The sequence below is a fragment of the Panicum virgatum genome, chromosome 1N (genome assembly GCF_016808335.1).
Source record: "Panicum virgatum strain AP13 chromosome 1N, P.virgatum_v5, whole genome shotgun sequence".
NCBI lineage: Eukaryota > Viridiplantae > Streptophyta > Magnoliopsida > Poales > Poaceae > Panicum > Panicum virgatum.
The window spans coordinates 30,461,418-30,481,274 of NC_053145.1; the positions used below are offsets into that span (position 1 = coordinate 30,461,418).

General features: G+C 46.4%; 1 protein-coding gene across 2 annotated transcripts; it reads left to right on the top strand.

The window, feature by feature from the left end:
- The first annotated feature begins 1,629 nt into the window (after positions 1 to 1,629).
- Positions 1,630 to 19,681, top strand: LOC120655622 (proline-, glutamic acid- and leucine-rich protein 1-like). Of its 2 annotated transcripts, none has more exons than XM_039933534.1 (13): positions 1,630 to 2,011; positions 2,924 to 3,040; positions 4,309 to 4,373; positions 4,984 to 5,083; positions 5,169 to 5,240; positions 5,744 to 5,803; positions 5,900 to 6,029; positions 6,108 to 6,298; positions 6,405 to 6,589; positions 6,806 to 6,933; positions 7,536 to 7,879; positions 17,936 to 18,170; positions 18,730 to 19,681. In XM_039933534.1, exons 1-13 carry the CDS (start codon positions 1,733 to 1,735, stop codon positions 19,527 to 19,529), a joined length of 2,706 nt encoding a protein of 901 aa, XP_039789468.1. In that variant the 5' UTR covers positions 1,630 to 1,732; the 3' UTR covers positions 19,530 to 19,681. The 2 variants fall into 2 exon arrangements, with proteins under 2 accessions (XP_039789468.1, XP_039789467.1); XM_039933533.1 differs by having other exon boundaries at positions 1,654 to 2,011; positions 4,306 to 4,373.
- Positions 19,682 to 19,857: the final 176 nt, after the last annotated feature.

Consider the following 19,857-nt stretch of genomic DNA (forward strand, 5'->3'; position numbering starts at 1 on the left):
TTGAGATGAAAAGGAACTGTTCAACCTGTGCCTGAGAAAAAAAAAGATCCATTAGGAGGGAACACAATAGAAATAATTAATTTTTCTTCCCCAACTTGTCATAAAAGCTTCATCGACCATATATGCATCCCACATTATGGGATTCAGCCTGTTTGCACATGTTATCAAGCATAAAAGGGCAAATAACAACCATTCAGATATATGCATATTGAAGGCCCAGAAAAATCACTATATGCAAATAACAACCATTCAGATATATGCATATGCATATATGCCAACGGACGGTTGGGCCTGTGGGAGTGTATTTGGCCCATTTGACTCACTGCATATATGCCGATAGACGGTTCGATGAATACATGCTATTACCGACTGATGGACCGTTACAAAGCTTTACCAACTGATAGTTCATCGCTATTCTTCTACTTTTGCCGACACACGTCTAACGGGATTTCTGGGCTGTGGTATAGTGATTTTCGAAGTTTGTGTATCTACTAAGTGACACAACTTACAAGTTGACGAACACAACAATGCACTTTCAGAGTTTGTAGATCTAAATGATACCCTCTAACAAGTTTATAGACCCCTTGTGCACTTTATTTGAAAAAAAACTCGATAGCCCTGCCCGGCTACCCCGCGCCATGCCAACTACAAAACTAGGTATCTAGTCTCCCACAATTATCAAAACCGTTTGTTTACCTCCCTTGACAGTTTTACAAGTGATTCTTACATTTTTTTCATAGAGTTTTTGTTCTTATCTCTTTTTCTACTCAATTGAGGCAGGAAAAACAAACGTGGATAAAATCATAAAATTGGCATAGAATAGATGAGGGTATAAGGAACCCAATTTCACAAGTTTTTGAAGTTGAAACTGAAAAATGAAATTTAAAATTATGAAAATTCAAGACGAGCTCCATCTTTGATAAAATTTGAACTATTTGATACATATTAGAAGTGCATCGTTAGAGAATTTTTGTGTGCATAGGTTCTATAGCAAAATTTTAAGTGTCTTAGGAAAGGTCAAATTTTATTTTGACAAAATATAAAATCTACTCAAGCAGTTGCGTTTTTGATTTATAGATATGCAAATTCTTGAGTAGATTTTAAATTGTGTGAAAATAAATTAAATAGATAAAATTTGGTTCAAATTTGACCCTTTGTAATAAACTTCAAATTTTTCTATATATACTCACAAAAATTCTCTACTACTTTACCTCTAAAATGTGTCACAAATATCAAATTTGTCAAAGTTGGAGCTCATCTTGATGTCTTAAAAATTCAATGAAGTTTGAATTCTTTCTATCTTTAAATTTTAAACTTCAAATTCTTTAGTTTTAAAATTTATTGCAAAATTAGGTTCTTTGTACTCTCCTCTACTACTATGCCAATTGTCATAATTTTTTAATCACATTTGCTACCTTAAGTGAGTGAAAAAGGAAAGAAGGGAGAAAAATCTAAGAAAAAATAATGTAAAACCGCTAAGAGAGATAAAACAAATAATTTTGATAGTTAGGAGGAACTCTATACCTGGTTTTTTAGTTTAGGATGAAAATCAAAATTTTGCTATAGTTGAGGGAGGAAAAATAGATATTTTTTTTTAAAAAAGGAAAAGAGAACGGATGCCCTTAAACCCTAAACCCCTCTTTCCCCACACTCGACATCGCGGACCGGTAAGCGGCCGCCGTTCTCCCTCCGCTCCGGCCGCCGGCCCAAATCCACCATACCAGGCCCCCCGATGGCCGGCGCGAGTGGCGGCTTCCTGGCCGGTGTCAACGACCCATGGCTGAAGCCGCGGCTGCTCCGCGCGCTGGTTGCCGAGCGGCTGCCGCAGCCGGGCGGCACCGAGCTCCCGCCGGTGGAGCTCGCCTCCGTCCTCGGCGCGGTGCGCACGCACGGTCTGCTCACGGAGAGCCTCCCGGACTGCGCCCCGGAGGACCCCAAGCTCGCCGTGGCGTGGCGTGCCGCCGTGGATTCCTGGGTCGAGCGTGCCGTAGCGCTGGTGGAGAGCGACTCGGTATGGTCTTTATGTTCCATCTGACCTCTGTGTTGAGAAATTTGTACATTTTGGGGCGAAATCTTCCCCTTTTTCCAAGGATCCAGCGTACTGTGTGGTAACTTTTTTTTATGTAATATAGAACAGTTCATTTGGAAGGTGTGACCATGTGAGGGGAGTAGTTTAAATTTCGATGACATAGATTATTGCAGATTCAGGTGGAATTAAGTTTGAATAACTTTGTATGCGAAGCAAATTCAAGGGTCCCTCTGCTCTTCCATTTAAGATTGAAGGACACCAATGAGAATGACTCCGGCTGCAGTTTACTGAAGTAGTTCCGAATCAGTGTATTTTAATTGAAATGTGATATTTTTAGAACAAAAAATTCTGCTTCGGCATCATCTTATGGATCATCAGTACCTCACTGTGTTGGTCACTTTGTCTGTTAAATTATTGAACAAGTGATTTGCTGAAATTTTTTCTACATCCTTTAAAAGTGCTATTATGTTTAGTTTATCTATCTATACTCAGTACAAGAGTACCAGTTTCTAATTTCTCTATCCCACAACGGGTAATGCATCTATGTGAGACATTTCATCTTAGCCCTCTGCTATTTTGATCATGCTAAACCACAGTTGTGCACTCTCACATTGTGTGCATCTATCATCTCCTTCATCCATGTCATCTGCTAGTCCTCAACGTTGTGGCCATCAACCTGTAACATGTCATCACCCTCCCTGTGCCTACCACATGGTCAATTGTGAAAGAACTATATGTACATAGTTTGCAAAAGCTATTTTACTATTTATTTCTTGAGTCTGAAAAACAGTTGATCCATAGTCATGCCCTTGATGCCTATGCTTTATTGTAAAAGAAAAATGAATCAGAGAACTTTTGCGAATATGCTTACCTTTGTTTTTGAAAATTCTTTAGGCATACAGTTGCTGGTTGGGTACTTGCTTTCTTGGCATGACTTTCCAAGAGTGCAGCAATGAGCGCTTTGCAGAATCGTACTCCAATTGGTACGAAAAGATTCTGAGTAACTTGCAGGTAATGCATGTATTTTGGTGCAATTTATGTAGAACGTATGCGCACATTTATGACTTGTGTCCCCAGAAGCCAGAAGTTTGTATGCTTGTTTTTTTTTAACATTCCTTTCTGTTTCAGATTCTGGGTAATGCCACTATTTAGTTGAAGATGTATTTAGCATCTCACAAATGCTTTCTTAAATTTTAGTTGGAGTATAGCCATGAAATTGATACTAGTGTCTTTGGCAGTTATCGAAAGTGAACGGCAATTTTTCAGTTATATTTTGCTGAACTACACATTGTGCTATGGAGTATGAAAACTTTCTCTTTGATGTCCTTCATTCAGTCTGAATTAGTAAATTCCAAACATAGTTTACCTTGGCAGGAGTTTATTGATGTTGTACTTGGTTATTCAAGTGCTTCAGGAATAAAACTATTAACCATAGAATCTTGAGATTGACTGTAGCTATGAAAAAGCTCATGTTTCTCTCTTGTAGCACTTCTTGCAAATAATGCTCATACTGAATTTACTATAGCTTAGGCCTAACTAATTTGTCTTTTGTAGAGTCTTGCCTTTTATTTTTCAGAACACTTTTGAATTTTGATATGTACATGTTGCTAATTTCTTATGTCTTTGCTTATTTTCGAATACATATTATGTTTTTGAAGTTGAGAATAAGACAAAGCACCGACAAAAGAAAAATCTACACCAAAACATGCCAGTTAAACATTTTCTTTCTACTATAAGTTCACAACTGTCTAATCATGGTCTGTCTAGTATCTTTTGATGAAGGATCAATCCATTTAAACTCCATGTATTTACTACACCCTTCTTTGTAAATTGATGATCTATTGGAATGCTAATTTATGTTAAAATACCACTATTTTAATGTCCACAAACACAGCAAAATCAGTTTTTGAACTAAAATTCATCTTCATCATGTAATTCCATCCATCTCATTTAGTATCTAGAATGAATAGTTTTAATCAAACAGTAAAATTTACAGCAATATTCTCTTGATTTTACCTTTTTTACCATTTTGTATTTCAGCTGTAACTTTATATAGTACCAGCCACCTTTATTTGTTCTAAAGATGGTTTTAGGGCAGCTTCTTGTGCATAATCGCTGATTAGGCCAGCTAAGTGGCCAACATATGAAAAGTAGGAAAATTTTGGTGTTACACATCCCAGGATTTAATCTCGTCGTCGTTCTCGTTAAACATCTTATATATGTGAATCTTCAGTCTTGCACACATTATTTTTATACTGATTCTCTTTTCCTTGTAGCAGGAACCATCTAACTTGCAACTTGTAACTGTTATTTCTTGTACTTCCATGTCTGATTTATTTGTCAGGTAAGTTATGGAAGATTAATGTCCTTTAAGCTGCCAAGTGTAATTTTGGATTGTCTATGTTTAAACATTACATGATTAAATGGATTAAGTTATGAATTTATCAAACTAACCACCACTTGTTAAAGTTACGATGTGTTCACAGGGTATTTGTAAGTGGCTCTGATGTCTAAATGGAACTTCTTTACCTTTTCTGTTTCTTTATTACTCAGACATAATGCATTCAGGTGGATTTTCCGCTTCATTTTATATGATTCGGAACAATTTAAATTTGCCTTCTATTGCTTTGTTTAGTAGTTTTCTAATACGCCATATAATTAGTTCTGACGTAGCTAACTGACTTGAATTAGAAAGTGGCTCCTGTGACTATTCTGCAGTAAGGCAAATTTTACATGGCTTGTATCTTAAGTACAGTTCCCAACTTCAAGTTCTATGTTTGCAATAGACTCTGCAATTCCAATCTATCTGAATTCTAATTTATATTGGCTTTGTAGCTTGGCCGCTTCAGTATTACAGGTTTTATTAAGGAATGCTAAAAAATGTTATTTTATTCTTTGCATTTTGTTCTGTATGTTTTGTTTGTTTACACTGAAAGCAACATGATTCTGATTAGATTGGCGAAGTTTTTGAACTTAAAGAAAGAGGCATCAGCCTTTGCTGGAAGAGTTGTTGAACCGGTGCTGCGGCTTTTAAATGAAAATGGTCTAGTAGCTGTAAGTTCTACTATTTTCATTCTTATGCTTATATATTTGCCTTGAACCTCAAGGGGAATATCTTTAATTATATCTATTTTTGCAGGACGAAGCAACTGATTTGCTGAGGGCAGTTATTAAATTGTACCCATCATCTGTAAATCGGCACTACAATAAAGTATGTCTTATTTTTATGTTCTAATTTCCTATTATGGGTAAATATATCTTGGTGCCCAGGGAAAAAAGGATTGTTCTTCCAGAGTTGCTTAAAAAGAAAAAAGTTTAGCTGTTCATAACATTTTGATTTTGCTCCTTGATAGGACTGTAGGATTATAGAAGTTGGAATTTGATGCAAGTCTGTTGATGATCTTCCGAGTCTATGGATTGCAGAATTGAACTGCTATTGGAGCTCTAGATATTTCCTTAAGCTAGTTGCTATTTAACTAATATTGTAGTTACAGATATAAAACACAGCAGTTCCGCACAAGTTTTCCATTAGTGATAGCTGCTGAGTTCTAGTTATAGAATATTTGTAAGGAGACTAATGTATGATGCAGATTTTTCTAAAGTTCACTAATTGCTAGGGTGTATAGAATACACATGATGTTGTATGTTTATAATACTATTTCTATCACCCTAACTGTTCTATTCTTACAGTTTACTTACATTTGCAAATTTCAGGTTGAATCTGCCATTGTAGCAACGGTTATGAGTACAGAAGTCAATATAAAACCATCTGATGTGAGAGGAGCCTTGAGCTTTACTTAATTTATCCTTTTGTTTTCTTGTTTCGTGTTATAGAATACCCAGCCCTGACCCATAGTTCCAATCCCCCAGAAATTTGCAAGAACCTTAGCATTGTTACCTTCTATCCGAGTATCTGAGGACAGTTGGTCACTGATGATTCGGAGGATATTGATTGTGGTAAACAATCTTTTGAATGAAGCATTGGTAGGGCTTGAAGAAGGTAAGACATAACAGCTTGCTGCTAATCATGCTTCAGTCCTACCATTTCAGGTAATGTATAACCATTTTACTGCTACAGAAAAGAATGGCCATGATATTATGTTGCTACTAGTTCCACCTGGAGCTGATCCTCCACCAACATTGGGAGATCAAGTAAGATCTGGAGCCAATGTACACATCACGAAGAAATTTCATGTCTGTACTGTTCCTACCATTTCAGCTCTTATGCATTGCTGCAGTGTGATGCTGACTAGTTATTATCCAGTTCAGGTTGGTCAAAATCAGCACATTTCAGTATATTACCTAATGTTGCTCATAACCTGCTGGTGAGAGACGCAATTTTATTCTAAATTCATCTCTTTTTATTGGCAAAAAGGTCAATGTTCCAACGCGTGCTTTGGTGGCTTTGATTCGAAGAGTGCTGTTAGTTGATGGATCACTGCATAAAAAGCTGCTCCCTTCAACAACTTCATTGCATCAAGAGCTTATTTGTTTTGAGCTTCCATCATTGCATTCGACTTTCTTGGATTTGCTCAGTGCAACTATTAAAGGAATGCGAAGGTAACTTGGCATTGTCTCTTGAAAAGCATAGACCATCTACATTTCTTAACTTGGTCTAGCGAGGTACTGAAAGAAATATCATATGGGAAGCATTATAGACTATTTAATTGTGACTAATTCTGGAACAAAATTGAGACATCTAGAATTTCTCTTTTCAATTTTTGTTCAATTCTAAGCTAAGATATAGAAGGACTAATTTAGACTATCATCCTGCAGCCAACTTTTACCACATGGTGCTAGTATCATACGGCTTGTAACAGAGTACTTCAAAATAGCAAAGTTACCTAGTTTGAGGACAAAAGCTTACAGTATTTTGCAGCTGTTACTGACCTCCATGGGCGTTGGTACGTCATTCTTTATTTCTTGCTTATTCCATTACAGTTATATGATTTTAGATTTGAACATAGTACAATTTATTATAATTTGTTCAGTTAATTTAGCTTTTGTCATAATAATACTATTATAGCATCTCAGGCTACAATTCTACTTGAATGCCTTTTTAAAAAAATTAGCAACATTAATAACAAAAAAAATTCCTTAAAGATTTTTGTATATTGGAGATGAATAATCTTGGAATATCTTCAGCACGTTGTTTTAACAAAAAATCTGTAATGACTTCTACTTGTTATGTTGGAATGTCTATAATGCATTGAATATGATGTATGTAGCATGCTCAAGAGCGTTTTTCTTTAAGCATTGTTTAGGGTGGACAGTGTATATCTTGTATATAGGTCCCAATTGTTTGATAGTGTTTAACCTTTCTTGTAACTCCTGAACTTTAAATACTTAACTTTACATTGACACTCCATCAGGGCACATACACTATGCTTTTCTTTTGGGAATGATTGAGATACCATTTGTTTGCTACACATCTTTGGTTTTGTTTTTTTTTCTTGTGAATTTCCTGTTGCAACTGATCTTATACAAATGATCTTTTTTTCATCAGGGACATTGCTGCACCTGCTTGAGGTAACAGTCAGCAATGCAATTGCTGATCTGAATGATGATGGTGGAAGTGACATGACTATAATCAACACAAATCCATCAAAAGTGACAAATGAATCATCATCAAAAATTTATTCGAAGAAGAGGAAGCAAGAACCACAAGTACAAAACTCATTTGTCTCAGGTTCAGAGAAGGCAGCAATCAGCCCAAGGAAAAGAAAAGGTTCTTCTGTACCAATTGCATCGAAGGCAATGACCCATGAAACTACAGGAGATGTTAGAATATCAACCCCACTTTCAGTCAAAATAGCTGCACTAGAAACATTGGAAATTCTTCTGAATGTGGTATGCTTAAATCTAACCTCTATTTCGTCATCCAATTATTGCTTCATGCCTTAATTTTCCTGTTACCAGATATTTGTCGTTGTTTGAATCCTTGTTCTCATATTATTGCAAGAAATGACTTGGCCAAGGTCATTGCAAATACTTTTTTTTTAAAGAAAGTTCAAACCATTTATACACCTTATTGAAAATTTCAAGCTGATATGGAAGATAGAACTAGGGCAAGATAACCAGTTCGCCCTCCCTTGGAGGCTCTGAACTATTTAGTGTTTATATTCTTGCTTGACCTGAACTGATACACGGGTCACGGGTCTCTCTTTTATAGAGACGCCTAACTTGACCCCTAAGCAAATGTCCTAACTATATAAATCTAACTTATCTCTATCCTAACAAACCAACTTGTCGGTACCTCTGGACTAGGGTACCCTCTCTTGCTGTGTCTAAGCGAGAGCCTCGTAGTTATCCTTGACTACGCGCCGACGGCCTGAGCAGCCGGACCCCCGCGGTCCGAAGCCCTTCTCACCCGGTCAGCGGCCCCAGACCCATTCCTTGCAAGGGAAGGGTCCGGTGACACCGCGTGTCCCGGAGAAGGGAGCGCTCAGCCAAAACAGCCGGGGGCCCCGGACCTCCCACGAGGTCCCGGACCCCATATACTATCCGGACCCCTCAGCGGGGAGGGAACAGACACCCCGCCTGGGGCAGGTCCGGAGCCGCCACGTGTCCGCAGGCGCAGTCACGCGCGCGGCCGCGAAGCTTCCTCGGGAAGACTCGCCCGCCTACCGCATTCAATACGGGAGACGTAAGTGCGCTCTGCCACAGCAGAGCCCAAGGCAACTTTTGCCAGGCTGCACTGTTGATCGCGCGTTACCAAGGCACACAGTGCAGCCGTTGGCGCCGCCCACACATGTCAGTCTGCTACGCCAGTTGGACCCGACGGCTCACCTTCGCCCATCATGACGCCTACGCAGTAGACCCAACAGTCTACGCCGCAACCTACACTATCTCAACGGACGTCTCGCCGACGGGACAAGAGAATCCACTCCTCAGTCAGAGAGTCCACAGGGCGATGAAGCGTATCCGGGGAGAGATTCTCAACCACTGTAGCACCATTAATGCCTTCTGCGCAATATACTATACATCCGTGTTGGGCCCACCTGTCGGGGTCTCAACGTCTGTGTACGCATCCCCTTGAGCTATAAAAGGGAGACGCTCGTTAGAGATTGGGGGGCCGAAGGAGTCCCGGCAGAGGCCAGTACCCAGTCTGGGCAGAGGATAGATTCATTTATATGCAAGAGCGATACAACTCACAGTGGATGTAGGGTATTATGCTCCGGCGGCCCGAACCACTCTAAATCCTCGAGTGTTCTTGTGTTATTGCTCCCTAGGTAGACCTGCCGAATCGCTTACCGCCTCCCCGAGTGCTCACCCTCTGGGATTAGGCGGGTGCACTACGCCACCCGGCTGTGGGTCTCCACAAACCACAACATTTGGCGCCGTCCGTGGGGAGCGCACAGGCGTAGGCCAGATCTCCGCTCACCTCTAGGCTTCTGAGGTTGAGCTCATCCTCTGCAACGACGATGAGAAGATGAAGAAAGGCATGGCGTCACCTACGCCGCATGCCCTGGCACCGAGGCGGCAGTGCCCTCGGTGCGGCGGCGCACGGCAGCGGCGCCTGCTGTGCATCGCCACTACGACACCTCAGAGCAGGCGCGGTGGCGCGCAGCGGCGACGCCTGCCGTGCGTCACCCTACGACACCCCAGCGTCGGCTCAAGGTTTTCTCTCAAGCAACCACCGGGGTTTCCCTGCGGCGGCACGGCGTCGGCTCAAGGTTTCCTCTCAAGATGGAGCCTGAAGCCGATGGCTGTGACTCGGCAAAGATGACGGTCGCTTTCTCCCTCGCCTGGCTCAAGCCTCTCTCGGTGCTGCTGCAGACAGGCCTCGACCACTGCCACGAGGTGCGGGGGCCCTATGTCAGCGCCGGGGGGAAGCCGGCGAACGACCGCCCTTCTCCACGCTCCGTGCTCGTCCAAACGAGCACCCGTCCTTCCGCTGCGCCAGAGTGTGAAGCCGGCTCCAACTCACTGTGAGCAGCCACTGGGCTGGCTTCCGACGGCAGCCGGCGACAGCTGGGCCACTCCCATTCAAAGCCAAAGAATTTGTTCCCATGCTATCTGAGCATGGGACAGTTCTTGTGCTGGGAAGAGCCCTGCAAGCTCCCGAGGTGATGCTGGATGATGCTGTACAGGCACGCCCAGGTCGCCTTTGCCTCCGACGACTAAGAGGAACCCCCAAGGTGGCGATTCCACTCCGGCTAGGATCGTACATGCCTTACGGGACGGCGGCTGTAGGTTGCCCCTAGAAAAGATTAAGAGCTCCTCCTTTGTAATGACGTGGTGCCTACGTGCGGTCCAGAGCGGTAAAGGTCCGCCCTTGTAAACCCGACCTCTGGCTTCGTCGCGCAAACAGGCGACACCAGCGTGTGGTCCAGAGCGGTAGAGGTCCGCCCTCGTAATCCCGACCTCTGATGTACACCACGCTAACCATATGAATCAAGTAATAAATGAGATTTGCTTTCTCAGTCTTATCTTTACATTAGCTTAATTGCACTCATCCGTTTCGGCTTGACTGTTTCCTTCTCCCATACGGAGTCTTTCCTTGGTTGCTAACGATCCACATTGATTTGCTGGCTTGTGGTCAGGCTGGGATACCCCTTCTAGCTGGAAGGCGGCCCGAACTCCTAGGGACCTGCTCCGGGGAAGAAGTGCTTGTATCCTGGGGTGGAGAAATTCTGCGTAGCCGCTTAGCCTGGTAATGTACCCTAAGCCTACGCACTTCACTGCCCTGTTACGAGCCCCCTAGCATCCGAGGCTGCCATGCCTAGAGGTCCGGACTCCTTTCTAGTATAAGGCGTGGTTTCCTATGCCCTACCACAAGGTCCAGTGACGAATCTCGTTGGATCAGTGGCGACAGCTCAAGTCCACTCCGGTCGCTACGGTCCGCCAGGAGCCGGGTCCGGGGAAGTGGTGCTCGCTCCCTGGGCGATCCGAGGTCCATGTAGCCGCTTAACTTGGTTCCGTACCCTAAGCCTACACCTTCACCGCGCTGTGGAGAGTGCTCTAGTACCTGAACCTAGCAACAGGTGCTCTGGCCTCCAGTGGGTCCGGAGCACCCGCTCTCGACATGAGCACGCCAACGCAACCAGGTTGCGTCGGAACATGTCACGATAATTGCCCCACCTGCGGATTCGTACCTCCCCCGAGGTGGGCCCAGGGGCCATTGTAGGTACCTCTGGACTAGGGTACCCCCTCTTGCTGTGTCTAAGCGAGAGCCTCGTAGTTATCCTTGACTACGCGCTGACGGCCTGAGCAGCCGGACCCCCGCGGTCCGAAGCTCTTCTCACCCGGTCAGCGGCCCCAGACCCATTCCTTGCTAGGGAAGGGTCCGGTGACGCCGCGTGTCCCGGAGAAGGGAGCGCTCAGCCAAAACAGTCGGGGGCTTCGGACCTCCCATGGGGTCCCGGACCCCCATATACTATCCGGACCCCTCAGCGGGGAGGGAACAGACACCCCGCCTGGGGCAGGTCCGGAGCCGTCACATGTCCGCAGGCGCAGGCACGCGCGCGGCCGCGAAGCTTCCTCGGGAAGACTCGCCCACCTACCGCATTCAATACGGGAGACGTAAGTGTGCTCTGCCACAGCAGAGCCCAAGACGACTTTTGCCAGGCTGCACTGTTGATCGCGTGTTACCAAGGCACACAGTGCAGCCGTTGGCGCTGCCCACGCATGTCAGTCTGCTACGCCAGTTGGACCCGACGGCTCGCCTTCGCCCATCATGACGCCTACGCGGTAGACCCAACAGTCTACGCCGCAACCTACACTACCTCAACGGACGCCTCGCCGACGGGACAGGAGAATCCACTCAGTCAGAGAGTCCACAGGGCGATGAAGTGTATCTGGGGAGAGATTCTCAACCACTGTAGCACCATTAATGCCTTCTGCGCAGTATACTATACATCCGCGTTGGGCCCACCTGTCGGGGTCTCAACGCCTGTGTACGCGTCCCCTTGAGCTATAAAAGGGAGACGCCGTTAGAGATTGGGGGGGGGGGGCTGAAGGAGTCCCGGCAGAGGCCAGTACCCAGTCTGGGCAGATGATAGATTCATTCATATGTAAGAGCGATACAATTCACAGTGGATGTAGGGTATTACGCTCCGGCGGCCCGAACCACTCTAAATCCTCGAGTGTTCTTGTGTTCTTGCTCCCTAGGTAGACCTGCCGAATCGCTTAGCGCCTCCCCGAGTGTTCGCCCTCTGGGATTAGGCGCGTGCACTACGCCACCCGGCTGTGGGTCTCCACAAACCACAACATTTGTAACTACGCCCTAAGGAGCTGAGCAGCCGGACCCCTGGGGTCCGACTCCATATCACCGGACCAACGGTCCCGGACCCGCTCGGGGACAGGTCCGGTGTCACCCCGTGTCCCAGAGGTGGAAATGCTCAGCACCTGTGGCCGCGGACCCGGCCCCCGCAGGTGGGTCCGGGACCTCCACGTGCCATCCGGACCCCCGCAGATGGGTCCGGGATGTCCACGTGCCTATCCAGACCCCCGTGAGCTCTCGGCTCAGCTAGCTGCTCGGGAGGGGTCCGGAGCCACCACGTGTCACGCAGACGCGGGCGCGGGCGCAAGCCTTCCGCTGGAAACTCCCTCACCCACCCGCATTAAGTGCGAGTGGTTGAGGCGTGCTCTGCTGCCGCTGGGCACGGGGCAGCTTTTGTTAGTCCACACTGTGGATCGCCAGTTACCGAGGCGGCTCGTTTGTTACCGAGGCATGCAGCAGTGTCTTAGCGCCGCGCACGTGGGCGACGAGTCATGATGATCAGCTACTAACTGGAGCAATAGTGCACGCTGCTACAGCGGACTGAGTCAGTAGTTCGGCGCTTCATCATGACCTCAACGCGCGGCTCCAGAGGCTAGACTCTACTCCGACAAGACAGCTCAAGACTATCCCTGGTCAGAAGCTACACACGGAAGCCGACGACGAAGATCTTCGGATCTGTAGCATTTAAGGCTCCGCTGTGTACAATATCAAATATATCACCACGACATTTGGCGCGCCAGGTAGGTGAGGCTTTCGCTAGTTTTAGCTCATCTCCATGGTTCGGATGGTTGAGCACTCCCACCACGACGACGACGTGGAGATGACGGAGGGTGTGGCGTCATCCGCGCCACGCGCCTCTCGCCTTCCTGCGCCATGGGCAACCGTGCCCGTGGAGCAGCCACCATCGGTGGCGGCGCGCGCTGCACGTCGGCGAGAGTCAGGGCGCCCGTCAGGGGCCCCCTCACAAGCTGCGAGCGGCGGATCAACAAATCCAAGCTCGCAGCAAACCTCACTCTTGTGAGGAAGCCCGCTCCGGCGGAAATGTTCATCATGTTCAGCTGAAAGCAAACTAAAAAAGAAATTGGTTTACTATACTATACTATACTATTAGTAACACATATACTTTTTTACCTTAGCTCTTTATTTATTGTTCATTGAGCAGTTCAAATGCTTTGAGTGCTTATCAGATAAGAGGGATCAATATTCTTCATTCGTTTATTTTTTTAATGAAAAATTTCATTCAAATCCATTCTTTCTCATAACTTGACTCAAAAAGCGTAGGCCCTAGGTGAAAAACATGGTACGAAAACGGTTACATTAGTGGAGTCAGAACTGCTTCCAAAACACTACAATATACTATTGACAAATGCTGATCCTGATCAACAGTTTGGAAATAGACTCTGTTGGAATTGAAAGGGTAGAAGGTCTCAAGCCCTCGGCATTGTTGGAGAAGGTTCAGGAAGCGGAGATGGAGGCAGCTAGGCATCAGTTTGAGTTCGAGATCGAGACCAGCTTGAGCCACTATTGCTAGGACGGGCTTACTTAGACTGAGAACAGATATTCTTTTCTCTGCTATGCTACTTTCCTCTTTCTTCCCTGAGGGCATTCCTTTCCTGAACATTCTTTTGTGTAAAGCCTTTTGTTCACTGGTCTTCACTTCAAGCAATTCCTTTAGTCCAAGTCTGCTGCAATTGGTAATAGGGGATAAGCGCCCGAGTCAAGGAAGCGTAGGAGGGAAGAAAGTGATTCTGATCCGGGGGGGGGGGGAGGGGGGGGGGGGGAGTCGGGGGACCTTTCGATTTGGAACGGGGAGAGATGGCTGAGTGGCATAGTACTAATACCTAAAGCAGTGAACCAGATCCCTACTACAGGCCAAGCAGCCAAGAAGAAGTGTAAAGAACGAGAGTTGTTGAAACTAGCATATTGGAAGATTAATCGACTTTCCATTTATGATTAAAGGAGAAGATTGTTCTTTTACCAACATGGGCATTCTTCTTAGCGAGAATTATTGCGGTACCGAATCACAAAGAACAGTTGAGTTTTCTAATTCATCTATTATTATAGTTTTTTTCATTTCTAGAATAGTGTTGGAGCCGGGACACACATTTCAAATACTGAGTATCTAGGGTCATTCCCTTTACCAAACACGTCAATCGAAACCGACTCCACAAACTTTGGTAACTCCAACTTCAACTTCGAAAGCCGACTCCGGTCGCACCAAGCCCGCTCCGGCGGAAAGCCGACTCCGGTCGCACCAAGTCCGCTCCGGCGGAAAGCCCACTCCGGTCGCACTAAGCCGACTCTGGTGGCTCTCTCCAACGTTAAGCCGACTCCGGTCGCACCCCCGACTCTACATCTCTGTAAGTCCTACCCTTAGAGGCCCAGCAGGGAATAAACCTTTTCCTTTGTAACTAGGTAGTACTTCCGTGTGGTCCAGTCCGGTGAGCCTCCCCCGTGGAGGGGTCCGGACCTCTGCAAACCAGGTTCAGGGAAGCATACTCACCCTCCGGGGAGGTCCGGAGCCGTGTAGCCGCTTAGCCTGGTTCCGTACCCTAAGCCTGCATGCTCTACCTCCCTAGGGCGAGTACTGTAGTACCTAAGACTGGGGGCCCGGATGTCCGGACAGCTCCGGCCTCATAAACCCGTGTTCTGGCTTACATCGCACATCTCATGTACATCTAGTTATAAAAGAAAAGTTTATTCTCAGTTCGCCTCTAAGGATGTTACATTCCAATTTCAATTTACGCATTCTGTTTGCGCTAACCCCCACGTGGCTTCTTACTCTTGTGCGGTGATTGTGGTCCGAATTGAGTTGGCTTGTTAGTGACTTAGCTCGAGACCCCTTATGGAAGAGAGGGGTTCGGACCTCTGGGAACCTGCAGGTTTAGGGAAGCGCACTCATTCTCCGGAGAGGTCCGGAGCCGTGTAGCCGCTTAGCCTGGTTCCGTACCCTAAGCCTGCACGCACCACCTCCTTGAATGAGTGTCGTAGTACCTAGGACTGGGAACTTGGAGGTTCGGACTTTCTCTTAACCTAAAGGCCGGCCCCTTGAGCTCCGTTTACTGAACCTAACTGTCTATCTCAAAGGATTACAGCCAACAGGATTTGGGACCCGTGGGCACGCTACTAAGCATCTACCTTGAGTCATGTGCAGGTCCAAACGTGATGATGCAGCAGGTGACCCAAAGGATGGACGACGTAGGACAAGACCCTTGCGGCGCGCACTGCTGGGCGCCAGAAGCAGCCAAGTTGCTCACAGTAGTGGCCCCACCTACGGGTTCGTTGCCTCTCCCGAGGCGGGCCTGGGGGCCTCTGTCGGTACCCTGCAGCTGGGGTACCCACTCCTACTGTGCCAAGACTCGCGTAGTTATCCGTAACTACGCCCTAAGGAGCTGAGCAGCCGGACCCCTGGAGTCCGACTCCATCTCACCGGACCAACGGTCCCGGACCCGCTTCCCGCTCGGGGACGGGTCCGGTGTCACCAACATATCCCAGAAGTGGAAATGCTCAGTACCTGTGGCTGCGGACCCGGACCCCCGCAGGTGGGTCCGGGACCTCCACGTGCCATCCGGACTCCCGCAGATGGGTCCGGGACCTCCACGTGCCTATCCGGACCCCCGTGAGCTCTCGGCTCAACTAGCTGCTCGGGAGGGGTCCGGAGCCGCCACGTGTCACGCAGACGCGGGCGCAAGCCTTCCGCTGAAAGCTCCCTCACCCACCCGCATTAAGTGCGAGTGGTTGAGGCGTGCTCTGCTGCCGCTGGGCATGGGGCAGTTTTTGTCAGTCCACACTGTGGATCGCCAGTTACCGAGGCGGCTCGTCAGTTACCAAGGCAAGCATTAAAGACTCAGCATGGGCGACGAGTCATGATGACCAGCTACTGACCGGAGCAACAGTGCACGCTGCTACAGTGGACTGAGTCAGTAGTTCGGCGCTTCATCATGACCTCGACGCGCGGCTGCAGAGGCTAGACTCTACTCCGACAGGACAGCTCAAGACCATCCCTGGTCAGAAGCTACGCACGAAAGCCGACGACAAGATCTCCGGATCTGAGGCATTGAAGGCCAGAGTGTAATTTATAATACATCGCCGGGCCCACCTGTCGGGGCCCCGCTCAGTGTACGTGCTCCCCTTGGACATATAAAAGGGAGAGCACGCCCGCTAGAACACAGGTTCACACAGACACGATATACACATAGACTGAGCTAAGGCCAAGAAAAGACTCAGCGAACACCAAGGTAGACACAACACAAGCTCGGATTCACTCCGAACAATCCCGCTCTCAACCTCTTGAGAGCACAGGCAATACAACACACAGTGGACGTAGGGTATTACGCTCCGGTGGCCCGAACCACTCTAAACCCTCTGTGTTCATCGTGTTCTTCCACCGAGATTGGGGTAATCCTAGCTAACCCCTTAGTATTCACCTTCTGGGCTTAGGCGGGTGCACTACGCCTAGGGGTGGGCATTCGGTTTTTCGGTGCAGTTCGGTTCGGGTTTCTCGGTCTTGCAAAAATTCGGTTCTCAGCAATTAAAAACCGATCGGTGCTTCAAAATCTTAAAAACCGACACCGAAGTTAATGGTTTCTTCGGTTCGGTGTTCGGTGGCACCGAACAGCACCGAACAATACTCAAACAGGCACTTGCTTGTTGCCCTCATTGCACGTGCACTTGCTTGCTCGTGGTGCCCCACCTGCCACACTCCTGCAGTCCTGCCACTGGCTTGGACCAAGCCTGCTAGTGCTAGCTGCTACGCTGGGCTACTGCCTACTCCGCTACTCTACTACCCATGTGCTTTGTGCCTGCTGCGCGCTTGCCGCTGGCCCGCACGCGTCACGCGCCCAGCTCGCCCGCCAGCTGCTGGCCAGCCGCCGCACGCCAGCGTGCCTGCTGCTCGCTCGCGCAGCCACGCGCTCGTCAGTGCTCGTCCGCTGCGTTGCTGGGCGCGCTATTCGGTAGTTCGGCTGATTCGGTTCGGTGGAAGTCCCAAACCGAAGCCGAAGCCGACCTCCGAAATTGCTAAAAATTAAAACCGACACCGAACCGAATAAACCGAAAACCGACATTTCGGTTCGGTTCGGTTTCGGTCCGGTTCGGTGATCGGTTTTCGGTGAAAAAATGCCCAGTCCTAACTACGCCACCCGGCTGTGGGTTTGCACACCACGACACAACTAATCCAAACACTATGCATGCACTGCAGTACCGCGTGAACAGCAAACCTCTATCCTGTGACTTCTAATCCCGGTCCTACAACCATAACACAAGCAATGAACCAAATTGGACTACAGATAATATATTTTGCAAAGTTTAATGATTAAATGGTCGAAGTTGTTTTTGAAGTGGTACCACATTGTACTGTATGATCTAATATCCTAGACATACAGACTTCATTCATGGTGCTCATAGATACTTATTTTTCAGACCATAACTGAAACAATACCTACAACCATTTTTTTATGAATAAAATCTAGAGACAAATTATAAAATGAAAGGAGTATTGAAACTTTGATTTTCATGGTGAATAGGAAGAAAAACACAATCATGTTATGTGAATTGGTTATGCAACCTGCATGTATTGTGTTATTTTAATTGCCATACCTAGTTACTAGTTAGTGTGTAAATTCAGATTATATGTTTTTGTGACATGTAACAATAACATTGTGACTTATCACCTGGAGCAGGGAGGTTCATTGCAGACGGATCGCTGGAGGCCAGAAGTAGATTTGCTCCTAATTAATGTGGCTATAAATGCTTGTGACACAGGAGGGAGTTATGAGCAAAAACCATCCACATTTGGGGGGGCAAGCATATTAGACCTCCAACTTGCTTCATTGAAGGCCCTGCTAGCATCTTTTCTTTCTTCTCCATATGCACGTCCTCCTTATTTAGCCAAAGGAATCAAACTCTTCATGAAAGGTAATAGTTCCTATGAATACAAATGTGAGTTCATTCAGACAATATTTTCAGTCTGTCAATTTGACTGCAAATATCCACATAAGTATATTATCTTACATAGAAAAGCTTATTTGATAATGAATCTAAATCTATTAATGTCGACCTTATATAGTCGATCTACACTAGTTTTTACATATTTGTGGTCAAATCTATAAAGTTTACTTGGGATAAACCGAGATGCACTTGTATTTGTGATCGGATGAAGTGTCTTTTAGCATGTTATTTAGTGGATTTTGGATGGGGTGTTAGTTCAAAATTAACATCTAGTTAGTTGAATCAAAGGTTTGGCTGCAATGGGTATGGCACTGAAAAAGTATTAGCTGACAAAAAATCGACCTAGTAATTTGCCGGCATGACTTATACAAAAACAATTAGTAATGGTATTTATGTTGGACCATGAGATTAATTTGCCTTACTCTTAGTTACATATTTTGTGCGAGTGGCAGTGATTGGTTTGGATCTGGGCCTTAAAAAAATCCACCCCAAATATGTAATAATTCGTATCTTTGGTTTGTTACAGGGAAGTTAGAGATAGGCACTAAGCTTGCAGACTTCTGTTCACGAGCTTTGCTGGCTTTGGATGTCCTTACGCACCCTCGAGCCCTTTCTCTAGAAAAAGCAGTTCCTGTAGGCTCTGGGCTCAATTACAGCGCACAAGGAAAGACAGTTTTTGGCGGTGGAACATACCAGATTTCAGCATACAGAAATCAGCCTCAAGCTATGGAGGTTGAAGACATGTACGATGATTGGTTGGCATCCACCAAGGACGATGAACCAGCAGAGGCTCCAGTGAATGATAGTGCCGCAGGAACAAGTAAAGCTGGTACAATGTTGTCTGATGGAAATCAACTGAATCCCATAGCAGAAGATCCAAAAATCAACCCACCCAGAATCACGGTTGCAGCACAAGATGTTCTAGCCTCCAGCAAGAGTGATGTCAATATGGTTGATGCGGCGGCAGGCGAAATTGTCAAGCCAAACACAGTGGATAATTCTTCAAGTTCCAATGCTGTCTCGGCTCCAGTGTACACAACAAATTCTGATTCACAGAAGCATGTCATACCCTCATTTCCTGGGCAGAGGCGCACTGATCAGGTTAGTCATCTTGAGAACAAAAGCCCAGCTGTCGATGCTCCATCTAGCAAGCTGGGAACTTCAGATGAAGTTTCAGACGTTCCAGTTGCTGCTTCAGGCTTCCATCAAGCACCAGGGGGCCGTTCAACCAGCTTTGCAGAATTGTTTGGCTCGGAGTCTGGCGTTGATTCAGAGTCAGATGACTCATTGCCAGATATTGTTGATGGAGACCCAGACTCTGACTAAAGTTCATAACTGTTTGTGAAATTGTGACCCTTTAAGACTCCTTGGAGTTAGAGACCAATTAACACAATGGTTGTAATCTCTGACCCAATGAAACTTTTTTGTGAATTCTGTGGTGTCTAGTTGTTTTGAATTCAAATTACTGAAAGATCACGCAACATCGCCGCGTGCCTGCAATTTTCACAAATGCACTTCGTTGTCAGCTGTCTGCTGAGGTGAGGTGAAGAGAGGTTTTGTAGAGATTTGTGGCAGTCACTTCAGCCAAACACTACTAATAACTTGAATTATGGAAGGCCAACTTGGAAACGGCGAGGCGTATATGTTCCACACC

What these genes read in the sequence shown, in the direction of transcription:
- LOC120655622 (XM_039933533.1), top strand. Translation starts at nt 1,733, where the DNA reads ATGGCCGGCGCGAGTGGCGGCTTCCTGGCCGGTGTCAACGACCCATGG. An exon ending in AGATTCTGAGTAACTTGCAG is followed by an intron (nt 3,041 to 4,305) that starts GTAATGCATGTA and finishes TTTTCCTTGTAG; the next exon opens with CAGGAACCATCTAACTTGCA. An exon ending in TGGAAATTCTTCTGAATGTG is followed by an intron (nt 7,880 to 17,935) that starts GTATGCTTAAAT and finishes CACCTGGAGCAG; the next exon opens with GGAGGTTCATTGCAGACGGA.